We start from the raw sequence: 15,833 nt of genomic DNA on the forward strand, positions 1-15,833 counted from the left end.
GGGAACATGTTGCATCCGTGACCGTGGTATGGCTCCATCAGTTTTGGGTTTTAATGAACTATATTCACGATTGTGTTCCTAAGTTAATCATTTTGGAAGTATTTGAATTGACAATCAGCCAAATGCACTGATATGCATTTGCACGTCAGCATGCTCTTTCTACCACGATTTTTAAAAAAACGTCTTACGACTCTTGCTCAGAAGTTGTTTGATCAAGTTTACAACATTCAAGGCCCCAGTAAAGCTTTCAAAAATGTTATGGTAGTCATATAGAGGATATTTCTAAATTTGACGTATCAGTGACAAAAATGATGTCCGATGCAATTCCCTATTGACTTGTACCATGTGTTCCCGTTTTTTTCCCGATGAACACTTGATTTGCCCTTGTATGTGTTTATGACGGGTGCCACCGGCGGGGCAGGATACGCTCACCTTTTCGCAAACACCTGGTATCATCTCTATTTGATAGTGATTCATGAACACATGCTCATGATATAGTCGGAATTGTACAATAGAGATTTCTATTAAATATGGAAAGTGTTTTGTCGCTTGTATTTATTCGTGCATTCTAACTGAGCCACAATGACATATGCATGTACTATATTTCCTCTCAAACCCAAACGTCAGCATAAGTACGTGCTGTGTGTGTATAATGCGTGCTCCATCCTTCCATACACTCGTCACACGAGGCACCATCACCACACTTAGTGGAAGAGGGACACTAGATGTCTTGGAAGGTATTTATACAGAAATTACTTGACCAATACTTCTTGCATGATTCATTTTTATCTCACATGAAGATGTTCTAAGACGACGAACATGCAATCGAGAACCAGCACATATGCATTTGTAGGTAGATCGCTGTTTATATGCCATTGTTTGTATATTCATGATGCTATCGCAGACGTCTTTAGGTAAACATTGTTTGTATATTCATGATGCTATCGCAGACGTCTTTAGGTTACATTGTTTGTATATTCATGATGCTATCACAGACGTCTTTAGGTTACATTGTTTGTATATTCATGATGCTATCGCAGACGTCTTTAGGTTACATTGTTTGTATTTTCATGATGCTATCGCAGACGTCTTTAGGTTACATTGTTTGTATTTTCATGATGCTATCGCAGACGTCTTTAGGTTACATTGTTTGTATATTCATGATGCTATCGCAGACGTCTTTAGGTTACATTGTTTGTATATTCATGATGCTATCGCAGACGTCTTTAGGTTACAGTGTTTGTATATTCATGATGCTATCGCAGACGTCTTTAGGTTACATTGTTTGTATATTCAGGATGCTATCACAGACGTCTTTAGGTTACATTGTTTGTATAATCATGATGCTATCACAGGCGTCTTTAGGTTACATTGTCTGTATATTCATGATGCTATCGCAGCCGTCTTTAGGTTACATTGTTTGTATATTCATGATGCTATCACAAACGTCTTTATGTTACATTGTTTATATATTCATGATGCTATCACAGACGTCTTTAGGTTACATTGTTTGTATATTCATGATGCTATCACAGACCTCTTAAGGTTACATTGTTTGTATATTCATGATGCTATCGCAGCCGTCTTTAGGTTACACTGTTTGTATATTCATGATGCTATCGCAGACGTCTTAAGGTTACATTGTTTGTATATTCATGATGCTATCACAGACGTCTTTAGGTTACATTGTTTGTATATTCATGATGCTATCACAGACGTCTTTAGGTTACATTGTTTGTATATTCATGATGCTATCGCAGGCGTCTTTAGGTTACATTGTTTGTATATTCATGATGCTATCGCAGACGTCTTTAGGTTACATTGTTTGTATATTCATGATGCTATCGCAGACGTCTTTAGGTTACATTGTTTGTATTTTCATGATGCTATCACAGACGTCTTTAGGTTACATTGTTTGTATATTCATGATGCTATCGCAGGCGTCTTTAGGTTACATTGTTTGTATATTCATGATGCTATCGCAGACGTCTTTAGGTTACATTGTTTGTATATTCATGATGCTATCGCAGACGTCTTTAGGTTACATTGTTTGTATATTCATGATGCTATCGCAGACGTCTTTAGGTTACATTGTTTGTATATTCATGATGCTATCGCAGACGTCTTTAGGTTACATTGTTTGTATATTCATGATGCTATCGCAGACGTCTTTAGGTTACATTGTTTGTATATTCATGATGCTATCGCAGGCGTCTTTAGGTTACATTGTTTGTATATTCATGATGCTATCGCAGACGTCTTTAGGTTACATTGTTTGTATGTTCCTGACGCTATCGCAGACGTCTTTAGGTTACATTGTTTGTATATTCATGATGCTATCACAGACGTCTTCAGGTTACATTGTTTGTATATTCATGATGCTATCACAGACGTCTTTAGGTTACATTGTTTGTATATTCATGATGCTATCGCAGGCGTCTTTAGGTTACATTGTCTGTATATTCATGATGCTATCGCAGCCGTCTTTAGGTTACATTGTTTGTATATTCAGGATGCTATCGCAGACGTCTTTAGGTTACATTGTTTGTATATTCAGGATGCTATCACAGACGTCTTTAGGTTACATTGTTTATATATTCATGATGCTATCGCAGACGTCTTTAGGTTACATTGTTTATATATTCATGATGCTATCACAGACGTCTTTAGGTTACATTGTTTGTATATTCAGGATGCTATCGCAGACGTCTTTAGGTTACATTGTTTGTATATTCAGGATGCTATCGCAGACGTCTTTAGGTTACATTGTTTGTATATTCAGGATGCTATCACAGACGTCTTTAGGTTACATTGTTTGTATATTCAGGATGCTATCACAGACGTCTTTAGGTTACATTGTTTATATATTCATGATGCTATCACAGGCGTCTTTAGGTTACATTGTTTGTATAATCATGATGCTATCGCAGACGTCTTTAGGTTACATTGTTTGTATAATCATGATGCTATCGCAGGCGTCTTTAGGTTACATTGTTTGTATAATCATGATGCTATCGCAGGCGTCTTTAGGTTACATTGTTTGTATATTCTTGATGCTATCGCAGACGTCTTTAGGTTACATTGTTTGCATATTCAGGATGCTATCGCAGACGTCTTTAGGTAACATTGTTTGTATATTCATGATGCTATCACAGACGTCTTTAGGTTACATTGTTTATATATTCATGATGCTATCGCAGACGTCTTTAGGTTACATTGTTTGTGTATTCATGATGCTATCGCAGACGTCTTTAGGTTACATTGTTTGTATATTCAGGATGCTATCGCAGACGTCTTTAGGTTACATTGTTTGTATATTCATGATGCTATCGCAGACGTCTTTAGGTTACATTGTTTGTATATTCATGATGTTATCACAGACGTCTTTAGGTTACATTGTTTGTATATTCATGACGCTATCGCAGGCGTCTTTAGGTTACATTGTTTGTATATTCATGATGTTATCACAGACGTCTTTAGGTTACATTGTTTGTATATACATGATGCTATCGCAGCCGTCTTTAGGTTACATTGTTTGTATATTCAGGATGCTATCGCAGACGTCTTTAGGTTACATTGTTTGTATATTCAGGATGCTATCGCAGACGTCTTTAGGTTACATTGTTTGTATATTCATGATGCTATCGCAGACGTCTTTAGGTTACATTGTTTGTATATTCATGATGCTATCGCATACGTCTTTTGGTAACAATTTTTGTATATTCATGATGCTATCGCAGACGTCTTTAGGTTACATTGTTTGTATATTCATGATGCTATCACAGACGTCTTTAGGTTACATTGTTTGTATATTCATGATGCTATCGCAGACGTCTTTTGGTAACAATTTTTGTATATTCATGATGCTATCGCAGACGTCTTTAGGTTACATTGTTTGTATATTCATGATGCTATCGCAGACGTCTTTAGGTTACATTGTTTGTATATTCATGATGCTATCGCAGACGTCTTTCGGTTACATTGTTTGTATATTCAGGATGCTATCGCAAACGTCTTTATGTTACATTGTTTGTATATTCATGATGCTATCACAGACGTCTTTAGGTTACATTGTTTGTATATTCAGGATGCTATCGCAAACGTCTTTATGTTACATTGTTTGTATATTCATGATGCTATCGCAGACGTCTTTAGGTTACATTGTTTGTATATTCATGATGCTATCACAGACGTCTTTAGGTTACATTGTTTGTATATTCATGATGCTATCGCAGGCGTCTTTAGGTTACATTGTCTGTATATTCATGATGCTATCGCAAACGTCTTTAGGTTACATTGTTTGTATAATCATGATGCTATCGCAGGCGTCTTTAGGTTACATTGTTTGTATATTCATGATGCTATCGCAGACGTCTTTAGGTTACATTGTTTGTATATTCATGATGCTATCGCAGACGTCTTTAGGTTACATTGTTTGTATATTCATGATGCTATCGCAGACGTCTTTAGGTTACATTGTTTGTATGTTCCTGACGCTATCGCAGACGTCTTTATGTTACATTGTCTGTATATTCATGATGCTATCGCAGCCGTCTTTAGGTTACATTGTTTGTATATTCAGGATGCTATCGCAGACGTCTTTAGGTTACATTGTTTGTATATTCAGGATGCTATCACAGACGTCTTTAGGTTACATTGTTTATATATTCATGATGCTATCGCAGACGTCTTTAGGTTACATTGTTTATATATTCATGATGCTATCACAGACGTCTTTAGGTTACATTGTTTGTATATTCAGGATGCTATCGCAGACGTCTTTAGGTTACATTGTTTGTATATTCAGGATGCTATCGCAGACGTCTTTAGGTTACATTGTTTGTATATTCAGGATGCTATCACAGACGTCTTTAGGTTACATTGTTTGTATATTCAGGATGCTATCACAGACGTCTTTAGGTTACATTGTTTATATATTCATGATGCTATCACAGGCGTCTTTAGGTTACATTGTTTGTATAATCATGATGCTATCGCAGACGTCTTTAGGTTACATTGTTTGTATAATCATGATGCTATCGCAGGCGTCTTTAGGTTACATTGTTTGTATAATCATGATGCTATCGCAGACGTCTTTAGGTTACATTGTTTGTATATTCTTGATGCTATCGCAGACGTCTTTAGGTTACATTGTTTGTATATTCAGGATGCTATCGCAGACGTCTTTAGGTAACATTGTTTGTATATTCATGATGCTATCACAGACGTCTTTAGGTTACATTGTTTATATATTCATGATGCTATCGCAGACGTCTTTAGGTTACATTGTTTGTGTATTCATGATGCTATCGCAGACGTCTTTAGGTTACATTGTTTGTATATTCAGGATGCTATCGCAGACGTCTTTAGGTTACATTGTTTGTATATTCAGGATGCTATCGCAGACGTCTTTAGGTTACATTGTTTGTATATTCATGATGTTATCACAGACGTCTTTAGGTTACATTGTTTGTATATTCATGACGCTATCGCAGGCGTCTTTAGGTTACATTGTTTGTATATTCATGATGTTATCACAGACGTCTTTAGGTTACATTGTTTGTATATTCATGATGCTATCGCAGCCGTCTTTAGGTTACATTGTTTGTATATTCAGGATGCTATCGCAGACGTCTTTAGGTTACATTGTTTGTATATTCAGGATGCTATCGCAGACGTCTTTAGGTTACATTGTTTGTATATTCATGATGCTATCGCAGACGTCTTTAGGTTACATTGTTTGTATATTCATGATGCTATCGCATACGTCTTTTGGTAACAATTTTTGTATATTCATGATGCTATCGCAGACGTCTTTAGGTTACATTGTTTGTATATTCATGATGCTATCACAGACGTCTTTAGGTTACATTGTTTGTATATTCATGATGCTATCGCAGACGTCTTTTGGTAACAATTTTTGTATATTCATGATGCTATCGCAGACGTCTTTAGGTTACATTGTTTGTATATTCATGATGCTATCGCAGACGTCTTTAGGTTACATTGTTTGTATATTCATGATGCTATCGCAGACGTCTTTCGGTTACATTGTTTGTATATTCAGGATGCTATCGCAAACGTCTTTAGGTTACATTGTTTGTATATTCATGATGCTATCACAGACGTCTTTAGGTTACATTGTTTGTATATTCAGGATGCTATCGCAAACGTCTTTATGTTACATTGTTTGTATATTCATGATGCTATCGCAGACGTCTTTAGGTTACATTGTTTGTATATTCATGATGCTATCACAGACGTCTTTAGGTTACATTGTTTGTATATTCATGATGCTATCGCAGGCGTCTTTAGGTTACATTGTCTGTATATTCATGATGCTATCGCAAACGTCTTTAGGTTACATTGTTTGTATAATCATGATGCTATCGCAGGCGTCTTTAGGTTACATTGTTTGTATATTCATGATGCTATCGCAGACGTCTTTAGGTTACATTGTTTGTATATTCATGATGCTATCGCAGACGTCTTTATGTTACATTGTTTGTATATTCATGATGCTATCGCAGACGTCTTTAGGTTACATTGTTTGTATGTTCCTGACGCTATCGCAGACGTCTTTATGTTACATTGTTTGTATAATCATGATGCTATCGCAGGCGTCTTTAGGTTACATTGTTTGTATATTCAGGATGCTATCACAGACGTCTTTAGGTTACATTGTTTGTATAATCATGATGCTATCGCAGACGTCTTTAGGTTACATTGTTTGTATAATCATGATGCTATCGCAGACGTCTTTAGGTTACATTGTTTGTATATTCAGGATGCTATCACAGACGTCTTTAGGTTACATTGTTTGTATAATCATGATGCTATCGCAGACGTCTTTAGGTTACATTGTTTGTATATTCAGGATGCTATCGCAGACGTCTTTAGGTTACATTGATTATATATTCATGATGCTATCGCAGACGTCTTTAGGTTACATTTTTTGCAACTGAACACACCAATCACAACTGTAGGACCATGACTGCTTCACTATAATTAAGTCTTCATGGGGAATATTTAATGCATAACTATGACACGAATGCACACTAATATGTCAACTTGTTTTAATCTGCGTAGAAACAACTATGAATTTGAAACATGTCCTAGTAGGATGGTCAGTTTGTATGTTTGTTGATTACTGCCGCACACCAATATTCCAATTGTTTGACGATCGCCTGTAAATAATGGAATATGGGTATGAAACCCGAGCTTGATATTATGATCAACGTTTCACACACAAACAGGTCACCGGATCAACCCACGATGTATTTATTCGCCTAGTACAACAAGCATGGGGTATTCATGTCCCATTGTTACGGGATAGGCCTGTGGTGCGTGTTCTACGTTGATAATGAATTCTATCTGCGTACATAACACAAACTGACACCTAATTCGTATATGAAATGACACGCCCATCATAAACAGATACAGGGGAAGAGTGGATTCTACATTAACACAACGATTTATCTAGTGTGTACTAGTGAGTCTTAAAGTGTTGGCGCATCGGCGACGAATGCCTGGGTTCGATTCCGCACATGGGCAAAATGTGTGAAGCTCATTACCGGTGTCACCAGCCTTTATATAGCTCGAATATGGCTTAAACTGACATAAACCTCTACAAATTACTCACCCACTCACCCACTCACTCACTTACTCTCTAAGGGAGGCTCCGGTATTGTAAGTTACATAGAAAAGTAATAAAAATAATAAAAACGTCCTGACAAGGAAGCATAACGTGAGAGGTTTCTTGAATGCTAGGAAATATCCTGGAGTAGCATAAAATGTAACATGAATCTCATATTGAACTTTATGCAGTGACGTTATAATGGCTTTTTCTTGTTGTTTTGTTGTTTGCCTATTCTGTATATTTCAGACACGGACATATATACAATGGCGAAGTACTACAATTTGGTAGCGCTGAACATCGTCATCATTTTCCTGTTCTTCACGTTGCCCATTCTGTCAGCCCTGTTCATTGTCCTATTGTCCCCGCTTGTAAACACAGGTAAGCATCCTTTAATAATTTGTCTGAATCATAGGTTATTGGAACTTAACTGTACGTCCCTTAATGGGCCAGTATGCCCCTAAAATAATGTCGTCATTATTACGCAAGGAGTTCATATAAATGTCCATGCAGGTACTGATTCATCAGGTGAATGTTTTCAGTGCTGTATCTCGATTGTGATCAAACCACACTTGATAACTGTCACTGGCATATCTGTAACAGGTTGGTCTATGCCCCAGGTTAGCAAAGATACTGTAGTGTCAAGTACCCTTGTGATTGTTCGGTTTATCGTTAATTAGGACGGTAGGGTAACATCGTGCTTTAAGCGTTTGCTCGTCACATCAAAGGCCCAGGTTTGATCCCCTGGGTACAAAGTGTCGTATCCAACTCTTGTGTTTCTGGAATATTGGTAGGAAGCGACGTAAAACCTTATGAACTAACGACTTCTAATGGTAAATGCGCTACATTATCTTTTCCTCATTTTTTTAAGGTCATATAAAATTGTTCCTAATGTGTTTTTTTTGTAATTGCAGTTCTTCTCCTGAGTATCACCGATGCTATCACCTACACGTACCCCACCGAGGTCAGCCCACGTCCCTGGGTCTTCTTCATCTGGGCCTTTATCTTCATCTGGCAGATCATCTGGATCTTCTACTCCATGAACTTAAGCTACCGGGTAGTTCGTGGAGGACCATCAGTCCTCCTCACCTCAGTCTTCCTTGGCATCTTCATCCTCAGCCTTCTCTTACACGTAGCTTTGAACATCGCCGCCGTTTTCGTGCTAGTGTTAGCCTTCGTCTTCCTGATCCTTCTCTCCGCAAGCCTCTTTGCCTGCCTAGCACTGTCTTACAAATCCCTGTATGACAATAGACAGATACTGGCTGATCAACAGCGTGGACTGGATGACTCCCTTGTCAGAGGTTTGGTCCACAACGGTCTAGGCCTGTACGCTACCTGGACCTTGATTGCTGCTCTGATAAACATCGCGGTCCTCATGACCTACAGATCTAATCCACCGATTGACCAGAGCACTGCCTCAACTGTAAGCCTGGCCTTCATAGCCGCGTTTTTGGTCGTGTACTTCATCACTGACCTTACCGTGTTTGACAAATATTCCCGCTACACCTTCACACCCTACGTTGCTCTTTTGTGGGCGCTCGTTGCTATCCTGGTCAACAACGTTGACTTCAGGAAGCACAACACCATCTTCACCGCCGTGTTGCTTGGGCTGACTGGTTTGAGCTTAATTGTCAAGATTGTTGTGGTGTGTGTCAAGAAGAAAACCAACCCCTTGTTTCCTGACCCAACTGCTGTCAAGGACACTGTAGTTGGACACGGTGGACCTTAGTCAGGAAATATTGCAGTTGTACAAACCGTTACAAGCTTCACTACTTTCATAAGAGTTCCAGTATACAGATCTAATTGGATGATTAGAAATAGTTGTAGTGGTAAAGAATGAAGCTAGCTATGTGTTAAATGCAGGATGTTTTCACACGGATATGGCCGCTCTCCCTCACAATATTGCAGATCCGGGGTAGAATAGGTCTTCAGCAACCCATGCTTGCCGTAAATGGTACTCCGAATGGGTACGCAATAGGATAAGATGGCAATGTGGTTGTTAACCTTCTGGTCCAAAGTACATGTTCAACCAGCAGTGAATGGGTACGCAATAGGATAAGATGGCAATGTGGTTGTTAACCTTCTGGTCCAAAGTACATGTTCAACCAGCAGTGAATGGGTACGCGGTAGGGTGAGATGGCAATGTGGTTGTTAACCTTCAAGCTGACAAGGTGCGGATGTCGTCTGTGGGAAGACTCCACACCCTGCTACACCAGCATCATATAGAGCAACAACTGGATGTCCTAGTACAATTAGTCTTTGTACATGTACATATATGTTCCTTCTTACACACAGTTTGGGTAAAGGTATCTTGGTTTAGTATTTTTGCACGTTTTTCAACCACATGCTAACGGCTACACAAAGTAGTCTATTTATTTGCAGGCGGCAGTTTCGAAATCTACAATATATTGTACACACGCACTGGGTGTAGCACTCACATTGTGATTAAAGTATGCTCTGAAATAAATACGTGGTGTCTGAAGTGTGATGTATACTGTCTTACGAACAAAGCACATACCAGAGTGCTCCTTGTTTAAATATGACGACCACATTATTAAGCGGGGTTTTTTTCCGATGAGGTGAAATGGGGTTTAACGTTGCGTCCAAGATTATTGCACTTATATAGCGACGTGCATGCACGTGTGTGTGTGTGTGTGTGTGTGTGTGTGGCTGCTTGGACTGTGGCTGATTTATAGTGCTAGTCCACTTAGATACAATGCCGCAGTTTAACATGAATACCCCACTCAGACACAGTATACTGACTTCGAGCCGACCAATCCTTGTTTTAGACCCTTAATGCCGAGCGCCAGGCAAGGTAACATCAAGTTACGTCTTTTGGTATGACGCAGCCGGGGATCGAACCCCGGACCTTCCGCTCCCCGGGCGGACGTTCTACCTTTAGACCACGGAGGCGGTCAAGAGCTTTTTCCCCCTTCATAAAAATGCGTCATATGATGACAAGAAGAGGGCACGGGATGTCCAGTCGTCTACAGCTCCGCAGTTTGTTATGCTGCAAACTCGGATTGGCTGGTCGAATCTCACAATTGCCTTGATTATGTATCCGTGTTTGTCAGCAAGCCAAACTGTCTCCCTAATCCAACCACATCAAGCTGACCCACTCAACCTTTGACTGCGATACTGATATATTCAATTTACAAAAGCAACAGCTTAAAGGGGTCATATAATATGAATCACTTGCTACAAAATGAGTCAGTTCCAAGGCAACAGTGAATGCTATTTGTATCGCAACGTCTTCCAGCGACCAGGGACACTAAGTCCCTGTGTGGACACTCAGTATCATAGGGGCGGTCGGGTAGCCTAGTGGTTAAAGCGTTCGCTCGTCACGCCGAAGACCCGGGTTCGATTCCCGACATGGGTTCAATGTGTGAAGCCCATTTCTGGTGTCCCCCGCCGTGATATTGCTGGAATAATGCGGCGTAAAACCATACTCACTTACTCACTCACTCAGTATCATAATTAAAGATTAAACGCGGCGTTAAACCAAAATATATCACCCATTGCAAGTAAATTTCATATCACCAAAATATCTCGCGCTCTGTGCTAGGGCTGTGCTTTGCTACCCTCCCTATTACCCGACCCTACCCAGGTACCCACTGTAAGTCTCAGGAGATGTCTCAAAATGTCCGATTTGGAACATTTTTAGCATAGCACTGGCAAAACGTATGTAGATACATGCATTAAACAATCTGGTCATTCATACACTGAAGTTGAAATAAGATATATCTTTATTCAACGACATGAAAAATCAGAAGGAATGGGTGCACAGTCAGAAAGAAATGCGAACATTAGTGACTTGTAGTGTTACCATGGAGTTCTAGACAAGTTTTTTCATTAAACAATATATCACGTGACTAACCACGGGTCCGGGTAGTCCTGTGCGTACCCGGGTCCTACTCAGTACCCACCCGTCCCAGGTACCCGAGTTACCCGTCCCAGCCATGCTTTGGGAAGGGTTTCTACTATTGTCACAGCAACTGATAACGAACACAACTTTACGCTATAATTTCAAAACGCATATTTTTTTATGCAACACATACCAGTTGTCTAAAACAAATGCATCACAAATTCGTTTCTGATTTATGATCTTTGGAAACATTTTGCAGAATCTTCCTATTTCATTTAAAATTAAAAGTAACTGAAAGCTTCGCTTGAAAGACATTATATTACCTGGATCACATGAACCATCGCTTGGAAAGTATCGGTTATTATCATAAACATGTTCATAAACCTATGAACTCGACCTCGCACGTTATTTGAATACAAGGCAAGTCGAAAGGGGTATTAGCCATTCCGCTCAGCAGTCGGTCGCCATGGCAATGATAACGTCCCACTGAATAAACTTTACCTGTCAGCCACATACTGAGGTCATGCGAGATGTGGATATTCGATGTTTTGTTAGTTAGTTTGTTTTGTTGTTTAACGTCGCCCTCAGCAATATTCCAGCTATATGACGGCGGTCTGTAAATAATCGAGTCTGGACCGTGTACTATGTAAGGGGAAAGGTGTACCTGTTGACTTCCTTGGCTCACTGCGTTATAGGGGCTGACCATGTTTTCTGGGGATTTTGGTATTATTTTTAAAACCCTTATGAGTTCCCCCAAATGCTTGAAACATCACTTGGCCTCGTGTATTACACTCACAAGTCTTGTTCACTGGATAAACTGGGTGTTCGGGACAAGAATCTGCAGTGGCGCCCCAAAAAGTCCACAGACATGGAAACTTGGATGTCAAACAACATGCAAAGCCAAGTAACAATATATTCTTTTTGGGTTTTCGAAACAACAATCCTTTAAATCTTATCATTATTTTGTCAAAACGAATAATTTTCAACTTCCGAAATAACTATCCACGAACATTCCAATAAATACAGAAGGACCGCACTGAATTGTATAAGTTAAAGTATACTTCTGTCATTAAGTGTAATAGCGATTACCTCAATAAGCTTTGGTGAAGCTGTCGGGCTTTATTTCTTTGAATATATTGTTTTGCAAAACCGTGTAAATGTTTAGAAAAAACAAACATTATTTATAAAATCTTTCACTAGACATGATTGATGTTCGGGACTATAATTTGCTGTGGCGCCCCCCAAATTGTTTTGCCTCGACCTTTCAGATCACACGTATACAATAAAGCATCTAATAGTTTGTCGCAAAAATACTAAAACTATTCGATGGTGGGAAGTACACAATAACTCGATGGTGGAAAGTATACAATAACTCGAAGGGGGGAAGTATACAATAACTGCATGATGGGAAGTACACAATAACTCGAGGAAGGGAAGTATACAATAACTGCATGATGGGAAGTATACACTAACTCAATGGTGGGAAGTATACAATAACTCGATGATGGGAAGTATACAATAACTCGATGATGAGAAGTATACAATAACTCGAAGGGGGGAAGTATACAATATATTTCATGATGGGAAGTATACAATAACTCGATGATGGGAAGTATACAATAACTCGATGGTGGGAAGTATACAATAACTCGATGATGGGAAGTATACAATAACTCGATGATGGGAAGTATACAATAACTCGATGATGGGAAGTATACAATAACTCGATGGTGGAAAGTATACAATAACTTCATGATTGGAAGTATACAATAACTTCATGATGGGAAGTATACAATAACTCGATGGTGGGAAGTATACAATAACTCGATGGTGGGAAGTATACAATAAGTCGATGGTGGGAAGTATACAATAAGTCGATGGTGGGAAGTACAATAACTCGATGGAGGGAAGTATACAATAACTGCATGATGGGAAGTATACAATAACTCAATGGTGGGAAGTATACAATAACTCCATGATGGGAAGTACACAATAACTCGATGATGGGAAGTATACAATAACTCCATGATGGGAAGTATACAATAATTCAATGGTGGGAAGTATACAATAACTCGATGGTGGAAAGTAAACAATAACTCAATGGTAGGGAGTATACAATAACTCGATGATGGGAAGTATACAATAACTCGATGATGGGAAGTATACAATAACTCGATTGTGGGAAGTATACAATAACTCCATGATGGAAAGTACACAATAACTCGATGATGGGAAGTATACAATAACTCGATGGTGGGAAGTATACAATAACTCGATGATGGGAAGTATACACTAACTCAATGGTGGGAAGTATACAATAACTCCATGATGGGAAGTACACAATAACTCGATGATGGTAAGTATACAATAACTCAATGGTGGGAAGTATACAATAACTCAATGGTGGGAAGTATACAATAACTCGATGATGGGAAGTATACAATAACTCGATTGTGGGAAGTATACAATAACTCGATGATGGGAAGTATACAATAACTCGATGGTGGGAAGTATACAATAACTCGATGGTGGGAAGTATACAATAACTCGATGATGGGAAGTATACAATAACTTCATGATGGGAAGTATACAATAACTCCATGATGGGAAGTACACAATAACTCGATGATGGGAAGTATACAATAACTCGATGATGGGAAGTATACAATAACTTCATGATGGGAAGTATACAATAACTCCATGATGGGAAGTACACAATAACTCGATGGTGGGAAGTATACAATAACTCGATGATGGGAAGTATACAATAACTCGATGATGGGAAGTATACAATAACTTCATGATGGGAAGTATACAATAACTCGATGGTGGGAAGTATACAATAACTTCATGATGGGAAGTATACAATAACTAGATGATGGGAAGTATACAATAACTCGATGGTGGGAAGTATACAATAACTCGATTGTGGGAAGTATACAATAACTTCATGATGGGAAGTATACACTAACTCGATGGTGGGAAGTATACAATAACTCCATGATTGGAAGTACACAATAACTCGATGATGGAAGGTATACAATAACTCGATGATGGGAGGTATACAATAACTCGATGGTGGGAATTATACAATAACTCGATGATGGAAGTATACAATAACTCGATTGTAGGAAGTACACAATAACTCGATGGTGGGAAGTATACAATAACTCGATGGTGGGAAGTATACAATAACTCGATCGTAGGAAGTATACAATAACTCGATCGTAGGAAGTATACAATAACTCGATGATGGGAAGTATACAATAACTCGATGGTGGGAAGCATGGGTTAAAATGGATTGTCGTCTTAACATATACACCGGCCATTCGTCACGCAATGAAATCGATCGTTAACAAAACTCAACTCTCGACCAGGCCAACGTGAGCTTATCACACGTTATGCAATGCCAAATGTTTGCCACTGTATAGCGTTCCTGAATCATGTAATCAGAAGCTTTGATGATGTATGGTCGTAGCTGTTGTAAGTAGCCACACAATGGTAGTGTGCACACCAATGTACTTCTAGCACACTATATCGTGAACTCATTGTGTACACCCGCATATATATGCACAAGAATTTAAAGAAAAACTACACTCCATGCAGCGGTATCACTGTGTACAGCGTTTGTGCAATCTGTGTCTGTGTCTGTCCACGTAAGGACCATATACAGGCTCCAGCAACGGTACCAGACCACCAACACCACAGATAACCGACCACGTAGTGGAAGACCAAGGGTCACCACCCGACGTCAGGATCGTCAGATTGTGCGACAGCATCTACAAGATTGCTTTGTTACTGCTGCGGAAACTGCTTGACAGACAATAGGGACACACCAGCGACACATTAGTGCGGACACCGTGCGTCGACGATTGACCAGCAGACGCCTCCACTGTCACGGGCCACACCGAAGACCCATTCTGACACCACGTCATCGCCGGGACCGTTTTCAGTTGGCAACACAGCACCAGCATTGGCGCCACCAGCAGTGGAGAAGAATCCTCTTTTCCGACGAGAGCCGTTACTGTATCTCAACAGCAGATAGCAGAGGGAGAGTGTGGCGACGCCGTTGGAATCGTTGTTCGGACGCTTGTGTTGAGAGAGACTCTTGGGGTGGACCTTACATCATGGCGTGGGGTGGAATTGGTCTTGCACAGAGGGTCGGCCACACGAGATACTGACTTGTGATGCCATTTTCTCAGAGACTAGTGATGTGTTTCACTTTGAGAACATTTGTCACTTTAATTTCAAACTTGATGATCAGTTTTGCCAAGTATCATCCTTTTAATATGTCTCAAAGTATGTTTACAGTGTTTGGACAAATAAGGTTTG

The 15,833-nt window shown here is 39.4% G+C and overlaps 1 protein-coding gene across 1 annotated transcript; it reads left to right on the forward strand.

Annotated features, from left to right (window-relative positions):
• The first annotated feature begins 699 nt into the window (after positions 1 to 699).
• Positions 700 to 10,074, forward strand: LOC124149674. The gene is made up of 3 exons (XM_046521403.2): positions 700 to 737; positions 7,886 to 8,017; positions 8,551 to 10,074. The coding sequence occupies exons 2-3, from the start codon at positions 7,903 to 7,905 to the stop codon at positions 9,363 to 9,365; spliced, it is 930 nt and encodes a 309-aa protein (XP_046377359.2). The 5' UTR covers positions 700 to 737; positions 7,886 to 7,902; the 3' UTR covers positions 9,366 to 10,074.
• Positions 10,075 to 15,833: the final 5,759 nt, after the last annotated feature.

This window comes from Haliotis rufescens, unplaced genomic scaffold (genome assembly GCF_023055435.1).
Source record: "Haliotis rufescens isolate VD_foot unplaced genomic scaffold, xgHalRufe1.0.p SCAF_18, whole genome shotgun sequence".
Lineage (NCBI taxonomy): Eukaryota > Metazoa > Mollusca > Gastropoda > Lepetellida > Haliotidae > Haliotis > Haliotis rufescens.